Source organism: Oncorhynchus masou, chromosome 29 (genome assembly GCF_036934945.1).
Source record: "Oncorhynchus masou masou isolate Uvic2021 chromosome 29, UVic_Omas_1.1, whole genome shotgun sequence".
In the NCBI taxonomy this organism is placed as follows: domain Eukaryota; kingdom Metazoa; phylum Chordata; class Actinopteri; order Salmoniformes; family Salmonidae; genus Oncorhynchus; species Oncorhynchus masou.
This window is the reverse complement of record NC_088240.1, coordinates 31,555,061-31,582,139: the sequence shown is the minus strand read 5'-3', so window position 1 is coordinate 31,582,139 and position 27,079 is coordinate 31,555,061. Positions and strand designations below refer to the sequence as shown.

General features: G+C 42.9%; 2 protein-coding genes across 3 annotated transcripts; one reads left to right on the top strand and one right to left on the bottom strand.

Annotated features, from left to right (window-relative positions):
- The first annotated feature begins 22 nt into the window (after window positions 1-22).
- LOC135519344 (60 kDa heat shock protein, mitochondrial) lies at window positions 23-8,497 on the top strand. Its single transcript, XM_064944524.1, has 10 exons — window positions 23-139; window positions 1,761-1,936; window positions 2,213-2,548; window positions 2,732-2,921; window positions 3,121-3,289; window positions 4,845-4,944; window positions 5,377-5,622; window positions 6,122-6,296; window positions 6,457-6,635; window positions 7,157-8,497. Exons 2-10 carry the CDS (start codon window positions 1,763-1,765, stop codon window positions 7,316-7,318), a joined length of 1,731 nt encoding a protein of 576 aa, XP_064800596.1. The 5' UTR covers window positions 23-139; window positions 1,761-1,762; the 3' UTR covers window positions 7,319-8,497.
- A 3,703-nt stretch (window positions 8,498-12,200) lies between these two features.
- On the bottom strand, window positions 12,201-22,998 carry LOC135519343 (coenzyme Q-binding protein COQ10 homolog B, mitochondrial-like). 2 transcript variants are annotated; one of them, XM_064944522.1, is made up of 5 exons: window positions 22,854-22,998; window positions 15,508-15,657; window positions 14,590-14,782; window positions 14,203-14,304; window positions 12,201-13,963 (listed from the first exon to the last, which is right to left on the bottom strand). In XM_064944522.1, exons 1-5 carry the CDS (start codon window positions 22,949-22,951, stop codon window positions 13,796-13,798), a joined length of 711 nt encoding a protein of 236 aa, XP_064800594.1. In that variant the 5' UTR covers window positions 22,952-22,998; the 3' UTR covers window positions 12,201-13,795. The 2 variants fall into 2 exon arrangements, with proteins under 2 accessions (XP_064800594.1, XP_064800595.1); XM_064944523.1 differs by having other exon boundaries at window positions 12,201-13,927.
- Between the last annotated feature and the right edge of the window lie 4,081 nt (window positions 22,999-27,079).

The following is a 27,079-nucleotide window of genomic DNA, read 5'->3' as shown; positions in this document are numbered from 1 at the left end:
AAATTGCCCGGATGCAAAAGGCCATGTGCATTGTTGCCTGTCTCTGAAGCGCTGTTGCACAACCGCTGTACCATTCTTTTCCACATTATACCATCCTGTCTCCTTCAGACGAACAAATCGTGTCATCATTAAACAACAAGTAAGTACTATTATGTCTTCGTAACATTTTATAGAGCTTGATGCGCATCAATCTAAACAACATTGTCTGAAACGTCATACTTTTTCTAGTATCGTTAGCTGAACATATTTTCAAGCCTGTCATGCCTCCAACAACGACATTCAAATAAGTAGCTATCTGTGCTAGCGTTAGCTAGTTAGCCTATCTAGGATTAGGAATGTAACTTGCATCCACGTTGCCATAATTACAAGACACTGGTAATTATGGCAACTTAACTTGGCTGTCTTTCTTTAATACTTTCCCAATAGTCTTGGTAGTTACGTTTTACTTGGTATTTCGAAGGTAGTTAGTCGCGTAATTGTTTTCATGTTGATAGTCATGTCCTCTGATCTTGATTAAATAATGACAGAGCCCAATTGGTCACATTTACTCATGTCATGACATGCTGTACCAACAAGAGATTTGATCGCCGTCACAATTTATCCCAAAAGATTGAGTGAAAAAAATCTAGATACATTTAACAATCTGCATTTCTCAGATATTGAATTCTGTAAAACCGAAGCTGGAGGCGTGAGCAATCAACCAAGTCCGGTGTTGTCCAAGCTCGAGCTGGGGTAGTGTCTACTCGGGCTGCTATAGGCTGCATATAAATCTTTGCATTTTCAGTTCACAAATAATGCTTTCCTTTGTCTTTGGCAATCTTTACTACATTTTCAATTCATTCAGTAGCTAGTTCATTAATTAGTGGAAGGCATTAAACATTACTGTGCAATTTGACCTTACGCAACATGACCTGAACACACGTGTGGAGAATCAGAAATTTCTCGAACCGCTCTTTTCCTGTCACAATTTAGCAAATCACCATCAGATACAACATTAATTTGTAATCAGAGAAGTGCAATAGCCCTCATATGCCTTACATGGAATTAGGCTGCTACTTTATTATTATGCAGAATTCTAACGACATAGAGATCCTATTAAATTAGCTAAATTCATTATAATTCCTAATTCTATGGCTATCTTGTCCTATGCCCTTGGTTTGGGTTCTGTGGAATAGGAAATTCTGCCAAATCATTCGCATGTTAGCCTACTATGACAGTTTATTAAGATTCCCTCCTTTTGAGACCATGGCCTGCTTAATAAGTTTGGCATTTGTGTCTTGGTCTTTCTGCAAGACATCAAACACACATTTGCATGTGTTTGCTCTGTGTTATGGAAATGGATGTCCTTTTTGTCCTTGAGATTTTCGTGGTATTGCATCATCTGTATCACTTCATTGATTCTTGTCTTACAACTCTTTCTGTACCAGGAGCGGTCACTAGGGTGCACTGTATAGCTTGCCATTGTCACCTCTAGACATTGTCCATATGTGACATTCACATTTAAGTCATTTAGCAGACGCTCTTATCCAGAGCGACTTACAAATTGACATCTGGACTGGGGGAGAAGTTGTCTTGGGAATGATCTGGAAGGTTCATGTGTTACAGGCCAAACAAGTAGTTTGCTACTTTTAGCTATTACCAACACATTTTAAGTGTATATTAAAATGAAGAAGGTCCTGATAGCCAACAGCTGTTGACACAACGCATGCTTTTTGAGTACACTATGACCGAGTAAATACAGTTCCCTTTCCCCCCTTCAGAGATGTTGCGTCTACCCACAGTGATGAGACAGATGAGGCCAGTCAGCAGGGCCCTGGCCCCCCACCTCACCCGGGCTTACGCCAAGGACGTCAAGTTTGGAGCCGATGCTCGGGCCATGATGCTGAAGGGAGTGGATCTGCTGGCTGATGCTGTCGCTGTCACCATGGGACCCAAGGTAGGAGAGGAGGGACTTGCTATGACCATGGGTTCCAGTATTGTGGTGCCAAATGAAATATAAAAATCTGTACGATTTTACATTTCGCTCCGATTTCGTGGAATGTACGAAACTGCTATGTAAAACCAATCCATTAGTGTTCCACTTTTCATTTGACTCTCATTTCCACCCAAAGAACCCTGTGTACCACAGTGTTTTGTTCCAGGTGCCGTTTCTGGCAGGAACAACTGAACACAAGTGTTTTGAGCTATATCCTTTCCCCCTCCCTTTCTCCAGGGTCGCACAGTCATTATCGAGCAGAGCTGGGGCAGCCCCAAGGTGACCAAGGACGGCGTCACTGTAGCCAAGGCCATCGACCTGAAGTGCAAGTACCAGAACATTGGTGCCAAGCTGGTCCAGGACGTGGCCAACAACACGAACGAAGAAGCGGGAGATGGCACCACCACTGCCACCGTGCTGGCCAGAGCCATCGCCAAGGAGGGCTTTGACAGCATCAGTAAAGGAGCTAACCCTGTGGAGATCCGCCGTGGTGTCATGCTGGCTGTGGAGACCGTCATCAATGAGCTGAAGAGGATGTCCAAGCCAGTCACCACCCCTGAGGAGATTGCCCAGGTAACCAATTGTGTTAAGAATATTGATTACTCAAATAAGTCAATATTCTTATCATTTCATATCTATTCAATTGATGCAAATTATTGATTTGTGACAGATGCAATATCTATATTCTACTTTATATATTAAGATAACGATAGTCACCATCAAAAGGTTATCAATGCTTTCTGTTCTGTCTGCTAGGTGGCCACCATCTCTGCTAATGGAGACGTAGAGATCGGCACCATCATCTCCAACGCCATGAAGAAAGTGGGCCGCAAGGGAGTCATCACTGTCAAGGATGGCAAAACCCTTTATGATGAGCTTGAGATCATTGAGGGGCTGAAGTTCGACCGCGGATACATCTCCCCTTACTTCATCAACACAGCCAAAGGTAAGGTCCCCTGTCTGCCATGACCCCACCACCAAGCCCATCTTCTGCTATTTTGGGGCTTTAAAATTAAGAGAAACTCCAGCACACTGGTGATCTTGATGCTCTACAGATTTAATGGATTCTTATGATCTTCATGCTCCACATTTGGACATTTTTTTGTTGTTGAGCTTTTACATCAACCCTCATCTCTGCCCCTCAGGCCAGAAGTGTGAGTTCCAGGATGCCTATGTGTTGCTGAGTGAGAAGAAAATCTCTTCTGTCCAGAGCATCGTCCCTGCCCTGGAATTGGCCAACCAGCACCGCAAACCTCTGGTCATCGTGGCCGAGGATGTGGACGGAGAGGCCCTCAGCACCCTGGTCCTCAACAGGTCAGTTCCCTGTCCATTTACCACCCTGTGTCTCAGAGAAGCAGTTCTGATCTGGGATCAGTTTTTGCTTTTAGATCATAATTATAAGCATGGGGGACCTGATCCTAGGGAAAGAGTCCAAATGAGATGCTTTGTGAATACAGGCCCTTGTACTCAGTCGGTGTCCTTTATTTAACCAGTAAACACCCTTAAGGACCTGTTTTTGCTTTTGCCTTCACATTAACACTGACTGACTGCTTGGGCCAAAGGGACACAACCAGCTCACAGGCCTGCAACAATAATATAAAGGTCTTATCTATATCACCAACATCATTCCACTCTAGGTATTCATTTATGACTGAAGAGTCAACTTCAATTAAGCTGTCGACCCTTTCACAATTCCTGCCCTCTCTTTATGGGTAGAGGAATGTGTGTAGATGTAGGGTGTCGGTCAGTTTGGGGGTGTGTTATATTATCCTCTACAATGCCTGTATTTACACAGGCAGCTCATTTCTGATCTTTTGCCACTAATTGTTTTATTGACCAATCAGCTCTTTGGCCAATAATTGGGAAAAAATATCAGCGTTGGACTGTCTGTGTAGACTTAGATGGGGCGGCAGGGTAGCCTAGTGGTTTGAGTGTTGGACTAGTAACCGGAAGGTTGCAAGTTCAAACCCCCAAGCTGACAAGGTACAAATCTGTCGTTTTGCCCCTGAACAGGCAGTTAACCCACTGTTCCCAGGCCGTCATTGAAAATAAGAATTTGTTCTTAACTGACTTGCCTGGTTAAATAAAGGTAAAATAAAAATAAAAAAAAGATGCTGGAGGGTGTTGGGTGTGTTATCAGGGGTTCTCAAACTTTTTGGGGTCAGGGATCCCTTTTGTGATAACATTCATTGCAGGTTAGTTTTTTGTAATTCATCTTGTTCTGGGGGGAGCTCTGCAGAGAGGTCACTAGCTGGCACACCCAGAGTCATAAAATATGATTTTAAATCTAACCTTATGCACACTGCTAACCCTAATGCCTGACCTTAAATTTTGTTTATAGGATTCTTTACAATATAGTCAATTTTCACTTTGCAGCTGGCTTAAGGGGAACTCGCTCAGTTCTGTCTCCAGGACAAAACGTCTTATTAATCCTAACACAATTTGAGTGATATAAAAAATATGATACAAGGCGTTTTACTATGACTTCAGCAGTGCATGGCCAAACAAACCAAATCTCGGGCACTGGGAAGGAACATTTTTAAAGGCCCACCTCTTGGCATTGGGATACATTTTTGCAGTTTAAACTAATTTTCTGCAATACTACAAATGTTGCCATGAGGCAGAGAACTTTGCAGTTTTAAATTTTAAATTACAGTGCATTTTATGTTTACACATTTTGGGGGAATACAAGAAGTATTGAAAAATATATAATTGGTGAAGTATTCTGGATACCAATATCCCTGTAAGCCTCCCAGTCCCATGTTGCACAGGGTTAAGAAATTGTATAGATTCACAATATTTTATTACACACTCTAAACGGATCCCACTTTGAGAGCCTGTATTATATTAACCTCTACTCTTTCTTTAGGCTGAAGGTGGGACTGCAAGTGGTGGCAGTCAAGGCCCCAGGCTTTGGAGACAACAGGAAGGCCCAGCTGCATGACATGGCCGTTGCCACCGGGGGCACTGTAAGATCACTTTTACAATACAACCACCACATGGTCACATTGATCTATAATTACTGTAAGAACACTTTGACACCAACCACCCCATACTTGCATCAGTCCATTTTGATTTGAGAAATCAAATTGTAACGCAAGATAAGTTAGTGCGGCATGTGCAGTGCTATTTATCGTTCCACACAGAAACATGTCTCCTACTATCCTTGTCTGACTACATCCCATGCCAGGCAGGGACACTTGGTCTGGCACTTCTGCGCTGGCATGATTTGCCAATCAATGAATAGTTTGCGTAGTCATGCTTATCCCATGGCTGAGGCTTTAACCTGGACCTGTTCTAATAATGGAAAGTGCACCGTCCATGCCTCTCTTGAAAGATGTTAAATTAGGGCCAATGTATACCTGTTCAAATCCTGCCCTTTCCCTCTTCCTTCTCTTTAGGTGTTTGGTGATGAGGCGGTGGGCATTGCTCTGGAGGACATCCAGGCCCATGACTTTGGTAAGGTTGGCGAGGTGTCTGTCACCAAGGACGACACCATGCTGCTGAAGGGGAAGGGAGACACTGCGGCCATCGAGAAGCGCCAGGCAGAAATCGTTGAGCAGCTGGAGAACACCACTAGTGACTATGAGAAGGAGAAGCTCAACGAGAGGCTGGCCAAGCTGTCTGACGGAGTGGCTGTGCTCAAGGTCAGTCATAGGGCAGGGGTTAAGGGGGAAGGGGTCAGCTGGGTTCCTGAATGACGCAGTGGTCTAAGGCACTGCATCTCAGTGCTAGAGGCATCACTACAAACACCCTAGTTTGATTCCAGGCTGTATCACAACCAGCCGTGTTTGGGAGTCCCATAGGATGGCGCACAATTGGCCCAGCGCTCTCCGGGTTTGGCCGGTGTAGGCCATCATTGTAAATAAGAATGTGTTCTTAACTGACTTGCCAAGTTAAATAAAACTTGGAGGAGGACATACGATTGCAGAGTGAAAGTCTTAAGAGTGTAGAGAGATGGGTAGCAGTAGGGTTTGATTACTTTTTGTCCTTTTAATGTCCCTGAATATTGTCATATTATTAGGTAGGATGTTAAAATTATGAGATTCCTGCTCTGACACAAGATTTACATTCGTTAATGAGTCGCTTCTGTATCTGCCTTGCATGGCAGAGAAAGCAAAAGTGTCGCTGACTGTTCTGTTCCAGGTAGGAGGAACGAGTGATGTGGAGGTGAACGAGAAGAAGGACCGTGTGACCGATGCCCTGAATGCCACCAGGGCCGCTGTGGAGGAGGGCATTGTGCCCGGAGGTGGCTGTGCCCTGCTGCGCTCCATCCCTGCCCTGGATGCCCTCGTGCCCATTAACACTGACCAGAAGATTGGTAAGTAGAGTTCCCGCTCTGGATCTTAACCTAACATGCCAATAGGTTTTTAATTTTGGCTGTAAAGTTGGACATGTGGGGTATGTTATATTTTTCTTTCCAACTTCTGGACAGATAAGTATTGTAGCTTAACTTGGTGTATCACTTCCTGTCTCCATAGGAATTGACATCATCAGACGAGCCCTGCGTGTGCCAGCCATGACCATTGCGAAGAACGCTGGTGTGGAGGGCTCTCTAGTGGTGGAGAAGATCCTTCAGGCCGCAGGGGAGATAGGATACGATGCCATGGAGGGAGAGTACGTCAACATGGTAGAGAAGGGCATCATCGACCCCACCAAGGTATGGATGCTTCAGCTTGGCACTACACTGTCGTTAACCCAGCGGAATTTTTTGTTATAAAGACAGGGTCATTTTTCTAGTGATTGGAAATGTACAGCAATAATGTTTGCAAAGGTTATTTTAATTCAAGTCCTCATTATGCAAATATATTTGTTTTGAATAAACAGTTGGAGACTAAATATATAGTTTACATGTTGTCAAATCTAAGCCAACCCTTTCTGTTTTGCCCCATAGTTGCTAAATAATAAAATGTATTTATAAAGCCCTTACATCAGCTGATATTTTTAAAGTGCTGTATAGAAACCCAGCCTAAAACCCCAAACAGCAAGCAATGTAGGTGCAGAAGCACGTAGACAACCCGTCTACTTAGTTTTTTTCTACTCCCGTTATGATGTAATCTTTGGTTAGACTGACATAGCATAGACAAAAGTTGGCTGATGGTGGTATCACAGGTTGTCTGATGATTTTGCTCCCTTTGCTGGAGTCTCTATTACAGCAATGACTTGTGTCTCCCCCTACAGGTGGTAAGAACGGCACTGATGGACGCTGCAGGTGTGGCGTCTCTGCTCTCCACCGCCGAGTGTGTGGTCACAGAACTGCCCAAGGATGAAAAGGAGGCTGGCATGCCAGGGGGCATGGGTGGTATGGGAGGTATGGGGGGCATGGGAGGTGGCATGTTCTAAGGCTCACCTCAAAGTGCTGTTTAGACTTAATGGCAGAATGAGGCTAGGGGGCAAATTATCCCTCCAACCCCAGACCTGCCCAAACAGACTGGCCATAAGTTTATTGGTGCTGCAAATGGATGAACCCTACTACTTCTGCTGATTGTCTCCCCTCCACCCTCCGGTAAGAACGGACCAGCCTTACTCCGTCCCTCTACCCACACCTGACTGAGGCTCTGACCGACTTGTCTGCACCGACGATCCCCCCCCCCCGCCCACACAGTTTACCTCATAAACATGGCAGTCTCATCATCCATCCTCAACATGCAGAATAGTCTTGAATATCGTGCAGAATATTCCCTGTCAATTATGAAAGATACTCACCAGTGAGAATAATCCAATGCTGTACTTGATAAATTGTCATTTGATATCAAATGGAAGTAATGAAGCCTGTTTGTGTGCACTACAGAAGTTTAAAAGAGAAGGCTGACCTAAAATGGTCAAACACAGTATAGATGTAACTCAATATTGATTTACAGAGTTTTTTTTGTATTTTTTTGTAACTTTGTTAATTTCAGTTTTCCTGGTTCACCCACAATGTTGGAAGGAACCATAACTGAAAAGGTTAAGTAAATTAAACAATTATTGCTGAGCATGAGTTTTTTTTCTTCATCTCTGACCTGATTTAATACTCAAATATTCTGTAACTTTAGAAATGGAAGAATAATTCGATACATTTTTACTAAGAAACATGACCTTGTGATTGGGTAAGAGTGCCTCGTTTACTAGTAATTTAGCGGAGGGGGAGGCTAAATGTGCATTAAAATCAGCTAAATGCCTTTCTGGCAAAGGGAGGGCGCAGTTTGCAGAGGTTGATTGGGTAGGTAGGTGTAGCAGTTTGGGCCAGTGAAGGTCTAAGCCACAAGTTTTAATGTTAAACCCATTGGTGTCCTCGTGACCTGATTTGTACTTAATGCTCATGACATTTAGCCTACATTTTATTTGATGTGTGTTCAATAGGAGCCACAAACTACCATCCGCGCGTGTAAGCATGTGTTAAACTGCTACTCTACTATTGTCCCCCACAGTACGTTATTTCTTTGCAAACAACTGATCATTCAACGTGTTTTGTACAATGTAGACATTTTGTGATTTTTTTTTTTTATGTATTTAATAAAATCAAATGTTCTGAAGGAACAAGTGTATTGTGATTTTTTTTAATTTTATGCTATGACCAAACATACCACTCAGAATTCTAACAAAAAATACATTTGAGATTCATGAACTACAGTGTGCATTAAGTCTACCTTAAATTAAACCGCGTAGTGAGTACATTCCCGCAACCACTAAGAGCATTGAAGTCCAAGGCGCAACTTCTCCGCTGTTTTAGTAGTGTGGGTACCACGCTGTAACCACGTGAAGCGAACTCGTGCAAATACTGTGACGGAGCGAAGTCTTGCATCGCGGTCATCTCAATTTCTGCGTTGCTGCTCGTGGCAGTGTCATTTCGCTGAATCTACACTAGATTGACAAAAGTATGTGGCACCCCTCCAAATTAGTGGATTCAGCTATATCAGCCACACCTATTGCTGACAGGTGTATAAAATTGTGCACACAACCATGCAAACACCGGCAGGAGAATGGTCCATACTGAAGAGCTCAGTGACATGACACCATCATAGGATGCCACCCAGTTTGTCAAAGCCCTGCCTGCTATCGTGCCCTGGTCAACTGCAAGTGATGTTGTAAAGTGGAAACATCTAGGAGCATCAATGGCTGACGGAACCGCTGAGTGCTGCAGCACGTAGCAAGTAAAACTAGTCTATCCTCTGCAACAATCACTCAGGTCCAAGCTGCCTCTGGAAGCAACACCAGCACAATAACTGTTCGGCTGGAGCTTCTTAATGAGTTTCCATGGCAGAACGCTACCTGCCCAAATGCATAGTGCCAACAAGTTTGGTGGAGGAATAATTGTCATGGTTCGGGCTAGGCCCCTTCATTCCAGTGAAGGGAAATCTTAACATTACAGCATACAATGACATTCTAGATGATTCTGTGCTTCCAACTTTGAGGCAACAGTTTGGGGAAGCCCCTTTCCTGTTTCAGCATGACAATCCCCTGTACAGAAATGGTTTGTTGAGATCAGTGTGGAAGAACTTGACTGGCCTGCACAGAGCCCTGACCTCAACCTTATCTAACACTTTTGGGATGAATTGGAATGCCAACTACAAGCCAGGCCTAATTGCCCAACCTCACTAATGCTCGTGGCTGAATGGAAGCCCACACAGCAATTTTCTAACATCTAGTGGAAAGCCTTCCAGGAAGAGTGGAGGCTGTTATAGCCTTCAAAGGGGGGACCAACTCCATGTAGTGTATGTAGCAAAGATTTTTAGAATTAACCCAATGTATACCACAGCCTATTGTTTCCAATGGGAGCAAACAAATCCTAGTGGGCAGGACAAGAAAGGTAGGTAGAGCTAAGCATGAGCTAGCGATAAACCTATTGGTGCGTTCAAGCATGTATTTGCATATTTCCGTTAGGGAACGCCTACTCTGAAGTGCACGTGTGCAATAACTCCAAACTCATTTTTTTTTTTTTTTTTTTTTTAAACGTTGATAAATGGTAAAGTAGACAAAACACAGTCCACCCTGTTCGTAACAGATTGTAGTTTTGGAAAAAGAAAACTGTACCGAGATATTTCATCCATGAGAAAATTAGAACGTCATCCAAAATCTATACATCTGGTTAAATATCTGTCTCCTTGTTGGTATAATTAATTGTTCTGTGTATATACACTGCTCAAAAAAATAAAGGGAACACTAAAATAACACATCCTAGATCTGAATGAATGAAATATTCTTATTAAATACTTTTTTCTTTACATAGTTGAATATGCTCACAACAAAATCACACAAAAATTATCAATGGAAATCAAATTTATCAACCCATGGAGGTCTGGATTTGGAGTCACACTCAAACTTAAAGTGGAAAACCACACTACAGGCTGATCCAACTTTGATGTAATGTCCTTAAAACAAGTCAAAATTAGGCTCAGTAGTGTGTGTGGCCTCCACGTGCCTGTATGACCTCCCTACAACGCCTGGGCATGCTCCTGAGGAGGTGACGGGTGGGGTCTCCTGAGGGATCTCCTCCCAGATCTGGACTAAAGCATCCGCCAACTCCTGGAAAGTCTGTGGTGCAACGTGGCGTTGGTGGATGGAGCGAGACATGATGTCCCAGATGTGCTCAATTGGATTCAGGTCTGGGGCGGGCCAATCCATAGCATCAATGCCTTCCTCTTGCAGGAACTGCTGACACACTCCAGCCACATGAAGTCAAGCATTGTCTTGCATTAGGAGGAACTCAGGGCCAACCGGACCAGCATATGGTCTCCCAAGGGGTCTGAGGATCTCTTCTCGGTACCTAATGGCAATCAGGCTACCTCTGGCGAGCACATGGAGGGCTGTGCGGCCCCCCAAAGAAATGCCACCCCACACCATGACTGACCCACCGCCAAACCAGTCATGCTGGAGGATGTTGCAGGCAGCAGAACGTTCTCCACGGCGTCTCCAGACTGTCACGTCTGTCACATGTGCTCAGTGTGAACCTGCTTTCATCTGTGAGGAGCACAGGGTGCCAGTGGCGAATTTGCCAATCTTGGTGTTCTCTGGCAAATTATAAACGTCCTGCACGGTGTTGGGCTGTAAGCACAACACTCACCTGTGGACATCGGGCCCTCATACCACCCTCATGGAGTCTGTTTCTGACCGTTTGAGCAGACACATGCACATTTGTGGCCTGCTGGAGGTAATTTTGCAGGGCTCTGGCAGTGCCCCTCCTGCTCCTCCTTGCACAAAGGCAGAGGTCCTGCTGCTGGGTTGTTGCCCTCCTACGGCCTCCTCCACGTCTCCTGATGTACTGGCTTGTCTCCTGGTAGCGCCTCCATGCTCTGGACACTACGCTGACAGACACAGCAAACCTTCTTGCCACAGCTCGCATTGATGTGCCATCCTGGATGAGCTGCACTACCTGAGCCACTTGTGTGGGTTGTAGACTCCGTCTCATGGTACCACTAGAGTGAAAGCACCGCCAGCATTCAAAAGTGACCAAAACATCAGCCAGGAAGCATAGGAACTGAGAAGTGGTCTGTGGTCACCACCTGCAGAACCACTCCTTTATTGGGGGTGTCTTGCTAATTGCCTATCATTTCCACCTGTTGTCTATTCCATTTGCACAACAGCATGTGACATTTGTCAATCAGTGTTGCTTCCTAAGTGGACAGTTTGATTTCACAGAAGTGTGATTGACTTGGAGTTACATTGTGTTGTTTAAGTGTTATTTTTATTTTTTTGAGCAGTGTATTTTTTAAAGAGAGAGCATTTTTCTTAGAGGGTCAGCCCTCTGGCCCCCTCTAGGGAAGACAGATTTAGTCACCTAGAACCGGCAACCTTTCGTTCACTGGCCCAACGTTGTAACCACAAGGCTAATTGACACATGTACTAGGATTGTAATAGTATCTTAGCTCAAGGCAAGGGCCATTTGGCTTTAGTCCAGTAACTCAAACTACACCTGTCTATAGTATTTTGTTATAGGACTTCTGCCCTTGGTTTAGGACAATTGGTTCATATTGGGTATTTGTCCAGCAGGAGTCATAACTCCCATAAAATGTCAATTCTATTGTTACCTCACAAAACCAACAAGATGTCGACTAAGAATGGGCTTGTTTGACATTGCAGGTGAATCAAGACTGACAACTACAAATCACCTTACATAATTAATAACTTCACAGTATTTGTAAAACAGCCATCCATCACAATGGACCCACAATGCAGCCGATTTAATCCTGTGGACCGAGACAATGAAGTCCAAAACACACACACAAAAAAAACACCCAGACTTGGCTAGAGTAATTTTTTTTATATAAAAATAGTTAATAAACCATGCAGTCGATACATCTTCACCCATTTGACACATTGAAACACCTCCATTTACACTATACAATCCAATCCCCAAAACAAATCAGTTCTGTTATGCCAGCAAGTCCAATGTGCACTCTTCTCATCTGTGGTCTTAAAACAATATGTACATGTGTTCTCACATGAATCTTAATAAATATCTTTATACGAGTACAATGCATAATGATATACAATAAAAGATGCCAATAGGACCAGGTCAAAAGGACACTGGGTGAAAAAGTTCTAGGGTGTTAAGATGCCTCACTGTGATAGCATGCATCCAAAACTGCACCCTATTCCCCATTATATAGAGCTCTATTTTTGACCAGGCCCCACAGGGTTCTGTTCAAAAGTAGTGCACAACGTAGGGAATAGGGTGCCAACTAGGACATAGGGGAGGACCCCGTCCCCAGCCTAACCCATCTGGTCCCATTTTTAAATATTGCTGGCGAAAAATTTGCTGTATTTAAAATCAAATGCAATACGATATTGCTGACTCTAAAAACTAAACTCTGCTATAAAACATTGCTCCCATGGGGGTTAGAGAGCAAGGTGCAATATGGGGGGGGGGGGGGGGGGCAGAAATGCCCCCAGCGATATTATTGTAACACAGCACCTCTTGGAACAACTGTATGTAGGTAGGCATGGCAGTGTGTATACATCTGGGGTGTAATCATTGGCCCAAACAGTTGCAAAAAAGAACGGTTTTGAAGCTGTTGAACAAATTCAGGTTGGTCCCTCCCAGTTTTGTTCAGTTCACAAAACATTTTCCAACAGAATCAGCATAATAAACACACCCCTGCAGTGCAGTGTTACATTCTTTTAGGAAACATCTTCAAGTGCTCACTGTCCCCACACTTCATTCACAAGGACAGTGACAAACCAGCTTTTCCATTTTCAAAAATTCTAAACGTACACCCTGATCCTTTGATACACCATCTTATCCACATGACGACCTAGCATTAGGTTACTGTATGTTGTGTTATATGTTATTGTAACAAACCTAATCCAGATAGCTTGGATGGGCCTTCACAACATCTTGGACTGATCAGGACATGAGAACCCCCACACCCTTTCCCATGAGCTCCCTAAGATAGTAAAAGGCTGTGTGTAAGGTACTATCAACTGATTTTTATTTGAGCCTTAGCAGAAGTGTTATTGTAAGAGGGGCATTATAAGCCCTGTCCTGACCTAGGCCCACCCCATGGGGACAGCACAAAGCTCTGGGGTGTGCTTACTCTTGGCCAGAGGTGCTGATGGTTTCTTTGGGGAGAAGGGGCACCAGGAGGGGACAATGGTGGCATAGGAGGAGGAGTGATGTATGTTTGAGAGGGGGGTAGGGGACAGTGGGGGATTATTTGGGGTAAGGAGGGGATAATGTTCAAGACAGAATCCAGCTGCAGGCCGTTGGGAATAAAAATCATTGGTTATGTTATGATAAGGCACTGCAGTGTTCAGGCACATAACTTCTTCTCTAATCCCCCTCCCTCTTCATGCCATGGCTGTGCGCGTGTGTGTAAAGAGAAGCTCCATCTGGGCGCGCTACGTGTGGTGGACCTCGTGAAACATGAGCTCTTGGGGGATCATGGTCTGCGCTCCGTACAGTTTCCCGGCCCGCCTCTCAAACGCAGACACGTTCTGCTTCACCACCTCGTCAAAGAACACTGTGGCCAGCTGGGAGTGCAGAAGAGAGCGGAACTCAAATGAGATCTGGAGAGAGAGTTCAGATGAAAAAGTAATGAGATAATACTGAAAATGTGCCAGAGATATTGTTTAGTTATTCATGTCACGTGCACAAGTACAGTGAAATGCCTTTCTTGCATAGGTAGCTCATCACAGACAAACTGGCACATTTTGTGTCTGTCTTAGAGAGATACATGGCAAGCGAGCTACCTTGTTGGCAGACAGACGCATACACGGACACACTAACAGTGTGTTGCTGTACTTACAGAGAAGTCGACAGTGCAGGTGCGAGGATAGCCAGGGAGGCCAGGGCTGAAGCGCCACACGGTCTCCAGGTGGTTGAAGAGCTTACCGTCTGAACAGGCAGCCTGGGGGTCAAAACAGCCAGTCAGACTGACGCTGATGATATAACCACAGTGGCTGAGTTCCAGGTTGTCTTTATTACAGGCATACCAAGAATCTCATGGGACTGCTATATAATATTTGTGTGGTTCCGGAGATGTTGAAACACTTCATACACAACCACAACTAAGACAAGCTGCAGCACACCCAGTGTCCATCTATATCACAGCTGCTCATCTGATATTAGCCGGGTATCTTCACTGCAGATACAGTAGTGGTGGGAGATAGCAGCGGCTGCTACAGTGCCTTACCTTGACCAGGTGGGGGCGCACTGTGGTGACCAGCGAGGTGTAGTTCTCCACTACGGGGGGGAAGCCAACGGTGAGTTTGGCCTTGCAGAACCCCGAGCGCCGGAACACCACGTCAGACTTCTTACACCAGGGAACGAAGTGAAGGTAGTTCTCCACCCCAGCTACCACTTCATACATCTCCAACATAGAGTACCTGAGAGAGAGGCGGCGCGGGTCAACATCTCATTTCATGGGTGAAGCTTATAAGTATTTCCTCCGTATCTCCTGCGAGGCACAGAGAAGAGCGGAGGTTCCTCCTCAAGGACGTTTGAGATTCACCTCTGATTAAAACTGGAATTTGAATACCCATCTCAGTAAGTGACTGGAAATACTTATTAACACACAAGTTACCTGCTGATTATTCCTCAAGCTGTGACCAGTCAACAGACCAATTGTCAAGGAGAAGGTGAGGTTGAAAGAGTCCCATATAACCTAATAGTCTCTGTGCCCATTTCTTAACTGGCCCGGTGACTAACTCAGCGAGTCAGACCATTGCAACCACTGCTGTCCTTGCATTTACATAACAGCCTGGCAACAAGTCCGGGACACAGTGTCGCTATTAATAAGGTACAATTTCCTAGTGATTATGACCTTCACTGGATACACAACATCGTCATTGGCAGGAGCAGGTCAGACGTACATAGAGGAACCAGAGTATTTATACATTTCTAGGAGGATTCAAATACTATTTGAAATCATTTAAAATACTTTGTGCTTCATTAAAAACTTGCCTGTTGCAATGGAACAAATAGAAAAGTGCAAACCATGAGCACCTGGCACTCCAGTCAGGCTAGAGCAGATGCTCAAATGATTTGAAAGACTTCAAAATAGTATTTGAACCCAGGCCGGTCGGATTTCAAATGAGGCACCGTGACTGACCCCATGATGCGTCTCTCAGAGTACTCCTTCCTCTTGTTGAAGGCGTCAGCCAGGTTGAAGAAGGAGCGGGCGGGGGCCACGATGACTCTGGGCCTGGTCCCCAGAAGGGGAGGCATCCTTGTCATTAGGATCCTACATGAGGAGAGATATCTGTTCCAAAACAAGGAGCGAGAAGTGTGAGTCTGAGCAAAACACAAGGGCCTATTATTTGCCACACACACACAAATCGTCACATCCATTTGTACATTGAAATTTGCCAGTTAGTGTCCAAATTCTTTGGACGCCCTTCCCGATAGCTGAAGGACCGAACCTTCTGCGCATGTACAGGATTCCCTACTTTACGCTGCTCCCTTTACTGCTGCTGGGTGTCGGAGCCTGCAGGATGCTCTTTCAAAAGTGAGATCAAAGCTGAATCAATGCCAAGATCAATGTACGATGCAAGTGGTCAATAATGTAAGTGGCCAATGGTTTATTAGAACCTCAAAAGGTCTCCAAGCTCATGTTGACGTATACACCAAACAGTAAATATCAGAGTGAGCTCTATGCTTCTCCAAAAACAAACTACCTTCCAGGGTTTCAGATCAACTGACATGGAACGGTAATTATATATATGATATCTAGATAGATATAGATATCTAGATATAGATAGATATAGATATCTATATATATATATATATATATATCTCTCTATATATATATATCTCTCTCTATCTATATATATATATATATCTCTCTCTATCTCTAGATATCTCTCTATATAGATCTAGATATCTATATCTAGATATCTATATCTAGATATCTATATCTAGATATCTATATCTAGATATCTATATCTAGATATCTATATCTAGATATCTATATCTATCTATCTTTACTCTTCCATGTCAGTTGATCTGAAACCATGGATGGATGGATGGATGGATGTAGAGATATCTATATCAGTTGATCTGAAACCATGGATGGATGGATGGATGTAGATATATATATATATAGTACACACTAATGCAAAGTCAACCACTACATTGCGTGGCAATGCATGAGGAATTCTGCATTGTTAAACTAGAACGCAATCTTCTGGCCTGGGAAGCTGCAGCCTACACATGCAGTTCCAACAACTGGCATTCCAATGGGGTAGCTATGACAAGTGAAATTGGCAGCATGTCTTGCGCTTCATCACATTGTTTAATTAGAAAACTCTGTTCATGACAACATCAAGTCCCTATCCTTTGCCCTTGGACTTTTCCAACACAACATTGCTGACATTAGAAAGCATGCTATGTGACAAGCCTAATGAAAGGGGCTTGAAACAGAAAGACAGACCGGGTACTCCAGGTCTGTCACATTCTCAGTTCTGGGTCAGTGAGTGAGAATAACGAATTATGGTTGGTGAGCACACCTGCAACTACCCCAATGACACACAAAGCCTGCTTGCTCACTCCATACTAACGTGGTTGAAAAATCTTTGACCGAGGGAATCTCTGTCAGAGCTGGTGTGCAACATGGAACCTATCAACGCACAATTAGGACTATTCAAACAGTGGTTTCATTCCAGAGACACCAATACACATGGATCTTTCTATAAACTATGGTACCAGTGAGCATTTTCTGTTTGGAGCTGTTACAAAGTCAATCATTTGCCTTTTTTTTCTCCACATGATACATTAAGACATAACTGGGGAACATTGATACATTCAATATAATTCACGAGTTGAATCAAAACCTAATGTTGTTTAAACTCTTTCAAAAAGACAAAACCCTTTAGCAAAAAAAAAAGGCAAAAATCATGTGACAGGCCTCCAGAGTGGCACAGCGGTCTAAGGCACTGTTAGAGATGTCACTACATACCCGTGTTTGATCCCAGGCTGTGTCACAGCCGGGAGACCCATGAGCCAGTGCACAATTGGCACAGCGTCGTCTGGGACGTCCTTCTCCCATCGCGCTCTAGCAACTCCTTGTGGCGGTCCGGGCACATGCACGCTGACTCTGGTTGCCAGTTGTACGGTGTTTCCTCCGACACATTGGTGCGGCTGGCTTCCGGGTTAAGCGAGTAGTGTGTCAAAAAGCAGTGCAGCTTGGCTGTGTTGATTCGGAGGACGCATGGCTCTCGACCTTCGCCTCTCCCGAGCCCGTACGGGAGTTGCAGCAATGGGAAAAGACTAACTACCATCGAATATCAAGAAATTGGGGAGAAAAAGGGGTATTAAAGTAGAAAAAATGTAATTGTGACAAAACTACATTTCTGACACTGCTGTTTTGCATTATATAACATACTAAGAAAATGAAATACACTGCTCAAAAAAATAAAGGGAACACTTAAACAACACATTGTAACTCCAAGTCAATCACACTTCTGTGAAATCAAACTGTCCACTTAGCAAGCAACACTAATTGACAATACATTTCACATGCTGTTGTGCAAATGGAATAGACAACAAGACAATGCTCGACCTCATGTGGCTGGAGTGTGTCAGCAGTTCCTGCAAGAGGAAGGCATTGATGCTATGGACTGGCCCACCCGTTCCCCAGACCTGAATCCAATTGAGCACATCATGTCTCGCTCCATCCACCAACGCCACGTTGCACCACAGACGGTCTGGGAGGAGATCCCTCAGGAGACCATCCGCCACCTCATCAGGAGCATGCCCAGCTGTTGTAGGGAGGTCATACAGGCACGTGGAGGCCACACACACTACTGAGCCTCAGTTTGACTTGTTTGAAGGACATTACATCAAAGTTGGATCAGCCTGTAGTGTGGTTTTCCACTTTAATTTTGAGTGTGACTCCAAATCCAGACCTCCATGGGTTGATACATTTGATTTCCATTGATAATTTGTGTGAGATTGTTGTCAGCACATTCAACTATGTAAAGAAAAGTATTTAATAAGAATATTTCATTCATTCAGATCTAGGATGTGTTATTTTAGTGTTCCCTTTATTTTTTTGAGCAGTGTACATATTGAGCTTGATCCTCTAACATGCGTGGATATTGGACACTTTGTATGGAGAGCTCGGAATATCTCATGTTACGGTGTGAAAATAATTTATGGGCATATGCATCCAAAGTAATGCATGGATTGCTAATTTGAATGCTTCTAACAGAGTAACCTTATCAACCCCCCGCCCCCACAAAAAAAAGATTGATACTGTCATTACCAGGGTTCTTCAATAATTATGCATAATAATTGATGCGCATTTGGTGTTTAGCTGATTGGTTATGTTGGATAATTATCACGCAACAGCTAATTCAGGAAAGGATTTTTTGGGGTGGCAGGGTAGCCTAGTGGTTAGAGTGTTGGACTAGTAACCGAAAGGTTGCAATTTCGAATCCCCGAGCTGACAAGGTACAAATCTGTCATTCTGCCCCTGAACAGGAAGTTAACCCACCGTTCCTAGGCAGTCACTGAAAATAAGAATTTGTTCTTAACTGACTTGCCTAGTTAAAAAGGTTTAATTTCTTTTTTTTAAATGTTTAAAAAAAATGACAGTCAAGTGATAAAGAGCTGGTGTGATACTGCACACCAGGAATTAATGTTGATCTGGAGAATTGACAGAACGTGTGTGTTCATGTCACAGCAGTCAAGATAATTAGCCTGTCACAGACAATATAATGTCAAGATTTGTGGTAAAATTTTCAGTCTGTGTACGTTTTGACCGTTTGTTTTCCCCGAGTTAAAATGGAGCTATCGGGAACATGAAAACGGCTTGTTTATTCGTTGGTGAATCCATTTGTGTTTTGGAAAAAAATAACATGTGTATCATTTTTGGATATACATTTTCACATGTGGGTGGGATTAAATGTAGAATTCCCATCATAGGTTAAGTGCATAGCCAAGTAAGAGTTAACCCTAACTCGATTATATGAACCTATTAAAAACGAAAACTGTTTTAAGTGAGAATAAGCATGTCTGAAGCCAAAAAATGATGGAAATTCATGAGCACCACAATGCCTATTCCACCCATGCTCTACCAAGGTTTCCCAAAACACAGCTATGACCTACTACAGTAGCTATGTTTGGTATTGTACTTCAAACTATGTGTAGGCAGGTTGTTTAGGATTCAAACCTTAACAAAACAACCAAATTCATATACTTAGAGGTGCTTCCAAATTCCACTATTGTGGCTAGCTGGAGTTGTTAGTTGGCACTATTGATCAGCACAAAAAAAAAAAAAAAGCCGAGAAGGGGAGTACGGTATCCACAGATTGATTTATAATTGAAAATGTTGGTCGGAACTTATACCAGAACCGCGCAGGTCCACCAAACAGGGGACTTTACGTCAAATAGGTAAAACAGCAATATTCTGATCCACAGGCGGGAACTCTAACCATTACTACGAATCCTATTCTTAAAAAGATTGACTATTTAAAATGTCTTGCTTACTGAAAATATAAGTCTAAAACAGCTGAAAACAGGCCCATTTAAATCAAGTAGTTAACCAGCATTTCCTTTGACTGCACGGTCAAAGAAGTGACTAAGAACCTGATGGTCACCAACAGCACTCCAGAGCTCCACTGTGGAGATGGGAGAACCTTCCAGAAGGACTACCATCTTTGCAGCACTCCACCAATCAGGCCTTTATGGTAGTGGCCAGAAGGAAACACCTCAGTAAAAAGGACATGACAGCCCGCTTGGAGTTTCCCCTAAAGGCACCTAAAGGACTCTAACCATGAGAAACAAGATTCTCTGGTCCGATGAAACCAAGATTTTACTATTTGTCCTGAATGCCATGTGTCACATCTGGAGAAAACCTGGCGCCATCCCTACAGTGAAGCATGGTGGTGGCAGCATCATGCGGTGGGGGATGTTTTTCCAGCCGCAACGACCGGGAGACTAGTCAGGATTGGGGGAAATATGAATGGTGCTTCAACAAAGTACTAAGCAAAGGGTCTAAATACTTACGTAAATGTGATCGTTTTAGTTAAATTTATAAAAACCTTATTTTTTCTCTTAACTTATATAACCAGGTAAGCTAGTTGAGAACAAGTTCTCATTTGCAACTGCGACCTGGCCAAGATAAAGCAAAGCAGTTCGACACGGAGTTACACATGGAATAAACAAACATACAATCAATAATACAGTAGAAAAATCTATATACAGCATGTGCAAATGAGGTAGGATAAGTGGATTGGCTTTGTCATTATGGGGTAGTGTGCGTAGATTGAGTAAACCTTTTTTTTTACATTTTAGAATAAAGCTGTAAATGTGGGAAAAGTCAAGGGGTCTGAGTACTTTCCGAATGCACCGTGATAGAGATCTATAGGCCTAAGGCCAAGACAATTTATTTTACCACACGTTTGGTTTCATTAAAAAAAATGAAACAGAAAACAGGAAAAAAGAAAACAGGAGCTGCCTCCACTATTACAGCACCATTTCAACATCTAAATCACCTATGCTTAGTCTAATACAGTGACAACTAAAAGATAGCAAAAATTATTTAGTCCAATCAATGCAAGCCAAATATTATGTTCCTGTCCATGGTAGTGATTGTGTGCACGCGAATGTAGAAGAAACACATTGACCCACCCTACTTGTAGAGAAATGCTGATGCCATCCTCTTTCATGTTGCCTAAACAGTCTGACGTTCATACAGTAAATGCTTTTAGTTTGTTGTTCTTGGCTACCTGGCTAAAATGCTTGCTTGCTAGCCTAACTTCCTTTCATGGGCAACATGCGCCAATCCAGCTAGTTAACATTAGTATACTACATCTAGATACATGTTGAACTTCCATCCTCTCAGGCCAGGTGCACAATGTATGAATTTATGGCTGGAGTAGCCGATACGTAAAGCTTAAAGAACAGTGATACTAGCAAGAGCAGTGTGCAGATTTCTTTTTCATGTTTATTAAGGGAGGCCAGATATTCGCTGGCTTCCTTGGCATTCAATGCTACGGGCATCAACAATGTCACTCTTTTTGACCAGACAGCATCAGATAGATACCCTACACATACTGAGAGGGGCGCTGTTTAATTTGTGCAAACGCTTTCTCAAGTGAGATACATTTCCCTCAAGTGGCTGAACATGTGAAACAGAGACAAAAAAAATATACATATAGCATTTTTTCCTTGGTAAATTTCTTAGCATCCATGAAAACACACCACTGACTTTCACCCTTGGTCATCATGCGCCAATCTAATGAATTTCTAAAAGCTTTCCCACAAAAAATCTTCCCAATTAAAGCTTGACTGCAAAGTAGGCCTACCTGGCAGAATGATATCATGATGATTTGTATCAATCACGGGGCATGTTTTACAAACTCTGCTATCACATGTAGCCTACACTGTATATTGTAGCCTGCCCTATGGTACAATAACAGTGCAAGCCAAACAAGCATCTTGCTAGGCACCCAATTGAACTATAGAGTAACTACACTCAGAACATTGGGGGGGGGGGGGGGGGGGGGTGTATTTGATATACATTTTTTTTAATGGTTTGTTTAAATACAGATTTCCGCAAACTACAGAGGACAAACATAGGTACAATAAGTTTAATAACTTTCAAGTATTGACCTTGGACGAATCAATGTAGTTGGAGCTGAATTCCACAACGCCTGGTCTCTGCTCAACTCAGTTGGAGTTCATTAGAAACTTCCTTCACCCCAGATCTGAGTTTAGTCAGCTAACGTTAGTGAGAGCCAAGCAAGCAAAGAAACCCTGTGACCCTTTAAGACCCAGACAAATGTGCAAAGACTGATTGCGTAACACAGGTAGTTGGAGACATGGAAAAAGTTGTCCAGACTTCTCTAATAACTTCAGTCACTTAGTTACAGTTTGCTAACTGGATGAATGCCTTGACAGATGTCTTTGGCATGTTAACTATTTCAGCCAGACAGCCATTGACTGATACAACTGAGGTAGTAACACACTACAGTAGCCAACTACTCTTTCAAAAGCCAACATTCCATAACAGTCATTACAACTTGTACAAACTGTAGTAAACTTCCACTGCCTTCAAGAACGAACACCTGTCGGTCACATTCAGGTGGGGAAAAGACATGATTGAGTCGTGACCATTTTAGTTAGCTAGCCTACCTAGCTGTCGTTAGCTTGTTAAGCAATCCAACAGGCCTACCTAGCTGACAAAACAGTTAGCCAACTAAACATGTACTTTTAGCGACAGTCTGATAACTTAGGTAGTTAACAGCTAACTTTAGCAGACTGCTAACCTAACTAGACAGGAAAAAGGTTTTACCGGCATATTGACCGGATTGACAAAGCAACTGAGAAAAATCAAACAAGTTATAGTAGTTAGAACGCATCGAGAATAACTACTAGCTAAGTGTAGCTATGCTAATGCAAGCTTAAACGTTCATGTTTTACAATTGTACATTAAACTTGAACAACAGTTACCTCAATCCATTCCTTGTAGGTGTTTCTCGGCTGGCTGTAACCGGCAATTGTTTTATACATTCTACCGCTTTCCTCAGTCCCCGGCTCCCTCTCGCCATAATCACTGCGACGATCTCTTCTCCGCTTCTCAGCTGCAAGGCATGAAAGCTACGTCACCAGAATTGCCAGCCTCTCTCGGGGACGCGCCTTCTGAAAACGGGCACTATAATTGGACAATAGTTAATAAGTAAGAGTTTTCATTGGTCAAATGAGATATCCGTCACACACTAAAACTGTTGACGTATGTTTTTGCGTAATGATGGGGGTGCGTGCGCAGAAATGTCACGAGATGTGGGATTGAGTTGCATATACTTGGTCGACCTACAGTGCATCCTTGGCTCTGAAAGGTTATGAGCTAAATTTGTTTAAAGGACACAATGTAAGCAGGGCTCTTGTCAGTAGTCCGAGTTTGTGTGAGTGTCAAACCTGTCAATATACTGTATATGCCTGATATATTATCAACCCAGCTGCCATTTCTTTCCCATGGTTCTTAAAATTCTATACCATGACTGAGTAGTGATATGCAGACACAGGCTATGGCAGATGATTACTTTACAACTGAATGGGACACAGCAACTTTAGCTACCCAAAGTATGCCAGAGTAGTTGGCATCAATATCTCAGGTGCCACCTACTAATGTGCCCTTGACCCTGTGCTACTCCCAGCCTGGCATGTGTTTAGTTATTAGTGCTGAGTGATTAGTGTTTTTGAGGTCAGTTCGGTTATTTAAGTGATCAATCAAATGTATTTATAAAGCCCTTCTTACATCAGCCGATGTCACAAAGTTCTGTACAGAAACCCAGCCTAAAACCCCAAACAGCAAGCAATGCAGGTGTAGAAGCACGGTGGATAGGAAAAACTCCCTAGAAAAAACAGAACCTAGGAAGAAACCTAGAGAGGAACCAGGCTATGAGGGGTGGCCAGTCCTCTTCTGGCTGTGCTGGAAGAGGCCAAGATGTTCAAATGTTCAAAGATGACCAGCAGGGTCAGATAATAATAATCACAGTGGTTGTAGAGGGCGCAACAGGTCAGCACCTTCAGGAGTAAATGTCTGTTGGCTTTTCACAGCCGATCATTCAGAGTATTTCTACTGCACCTGCTGTCTCTAGAGAGTTGAAAACAGCAGGTCTGGGACAAGGTAGCATGTCCGGTGAACAGGTCAGGGTTCTATAGCCGCAGACAGAACAGTTGAAACTGGAGCAGCAGCACGACCAGGTGGACTGGGGACAGCAAGGAGTCATCAGGCCAGGTAGTCCTGAGGCATGGTCCTTCGGGCTCAGGACCCCTGAGAGAAAGAGAGAGAGAGAGAATTAGAGAGAGCATACTTAAATTCACACAGGACACCAGATAAGACAGGAGAAATACGGGAGGAGTGATCCAGTGGTACATCTGAAGTCATCTGCATCCACAGTCATCTGCACCCAATACAGCTAGCTTTCAACATATTCTTATAGCCTACATATTCTTACCTCTTTGTTGATTGATATCCATTAAATTGTGTCCATTTTCTGTTTTATAAAGATTTTCACAAATATGAAAAGATAGATGGTATCATCGCAAAACAATATAAATTTAGATCATACAAGGGACAAACCTTACCTTAAATTGAGGAGATCTTACCATTTTTCAGTTAAGTGCCTGCACCTGCTGTCCTTTCAAATTCAAATCCAAATGTTTCAGTTGAGCAGTTAGGTTTCTGCGAGAACCCACACCATTCCTTGATGAACCCCACCTCCTGAGTGGATCTTGAAAGGGCCATTTTCAGTGCCAATAACCCTAAGGTTCTTCGAAGAACTTTGAGGATCTTAGATAAACCCTTGTTGAACCCCTAATTTTTTTAGAGTGTACTCAGGAATGCACAACATGGAAAAGAGAAGGAACTTAGGCCGCCACATGCCATCACAAACACTGAACACGTGGGGAGATTTTCATTACGGCAAAAGTCCCCTATCTTCTGTGACCCAGAAACTGATAAATGTTGGAGGAGAGCGTCAGGAGAATGGTTACATGCACACAATGCAAATATTGTGGGTAGTCAAATGTATATAATATTTTGATTAAAACGTTTACATGTTTTGCAAGATTATCCTGTTTACATGGACACATCTGAAATCAAGCTACCTACTTTTACGAGAATTTTGTTCTCAATGTTCTTAAATTGAACTTCAATTAAACTACTCAGTCTGCTACCCAGAGTTTGTAAGATTCTGGTTGAATGAAACAGACAAGAGTCCCAGCTTACAATAGTCAGAATGTTTATTCACAAGAGCACTCTAAAATCATAAATGCAAACCCAGTCTTTATGACATACACAAACAAGATCACATCTTAAGCTACGTCTTGCTCAGACATTCTGTTTTTCCACTACACTATACATTGTTTCTTTAATCTGCAACATATTTCATAATCTTCTGCAAGCCTAACAGGTTCTCCACTCCACAGGTGGAGACAGAATGTCCTTTAAGGAACACACTAGTACAACTTGTCTGTCGATAGCTCCTCTTATCATTTGTTTCACACTTGCACCCTGCTTACATACTAAAAAGGAACAAAAGGTCCTTGTTCTAATTCTGACTAAAACTACACACATCATCAGATTATAGTTTTATGATTCTAATGAATTTCATACAATTATATGGTTTCAGGGTGGAATACTTTAATCATTACCATTAAGCATATAATTCCCTTATCACCTAATGGCACTCAGATAAAATCAGAAAATCGCCAATCAAAATAAACGTTCTCCCACTGCATGTTATTTTGAAGGAGCATTTTTGATTCAGAGTTTGGACAAACATTTTGTGAAAACTACTTATAAGGGAGCTTTCACAATGAAATGGTTTGGTGCGATTTTTCCAAACTGGTGCTTTTACCCCCTTAGTTCAGTTTGGACTAATGTGAACATTCTATCCACACTCAGGAGCTCACTAAACGCACAGCGGTTTGCTCAAAAAGGGTGGTCTCGGTCAGATTCAAATTTGTAGTGGTGTGTTTCATACTTCTTGCTCTTCGTGGAGCTGTTGTGAAAAAAGTGAGTTTGCATTTATACAGGACTTCCACCCTCACCTACCATCAACCAATCATGTCAATGCAGAGTTATACAGAGCCCTCCACATTGTTAAACAATTGGAGAGGTGCACGGGAATGTGGTATGGAGCTCAATTTGGCTTCTGCATGTCTCCAGAGGCACCGCAATTGTGCCACACCATCCATTAGGCACCCTAGACCACATTTTGGGTCAAACATATGTTGTCTTTTAGGGAGCCGGGCTATTGTACGCTATTTCCTCCCGGCTCCTGCATGTTGTTGGAAGTCCAAAGCCAAAGTAATATGAAGATTGATGATTCATGATAATAATACATTGATTTAAAGTGAGCATTTTGTCCAATAAACAAATGCAGTGTTGATTTTAGCATGTAAATCTTGGAGGGACAAACTAAAAAAAAATGTTTTAGTTGCATATCAGCAAAGTCTCTCGCACTATGGAGTGAATCCTTACTACTGCTACATCTGGCTATCAGCAGAGCCTTGTCTGGCAGCGAAACAGTTAATTCAGCCTCATTTCCTGCCTCATTTACATGCTTTAAAAAAACGAAGCTGATATGGCTGACTTGCTTAAACCTCTTTGGGCTGAGATCCCGCTAACGGGATCGATATGACAACAGCCAGTGAAAGTGCAGGGCGCCAAATTCAAACAATCAGAATTCTCATAATTAAAATTCCTCAAACATACAAGTATTTCACACCATTTTAAAAATACCCTTCTTGTTAATCCCACCACAGTGTCCGATTTCAAATAGGCTTTACGGCGAAAGCACCACAAATGATTGTTAGGTCAGAGCCAAGTCACAGAAAAACACAGCTATTTTTCCAGCCAAAGAGAGGAGTCACAAAAATCAGAAATAGAGATAGACTGAATCACTAACCTTTGATGATCTTCATCAGATGACACTCATAGGACTTCATGTTACACAATACGTGTATGTTTTGTTCGATAAAGTTCATATTTATATAAATAAATCTCAGTATACATTGGCGCGTTATGTTCAGTAGTTCCTAAAACATCCGGTGATTTTTTAGAGAGCCACATCAATTTACAGAAATACTCATCATAAATGTTGATAAAAATACAAGTTTTTTACATGGAACTTTAGATACACTTCTCCTTCATGCAACCGCTGTGTCAG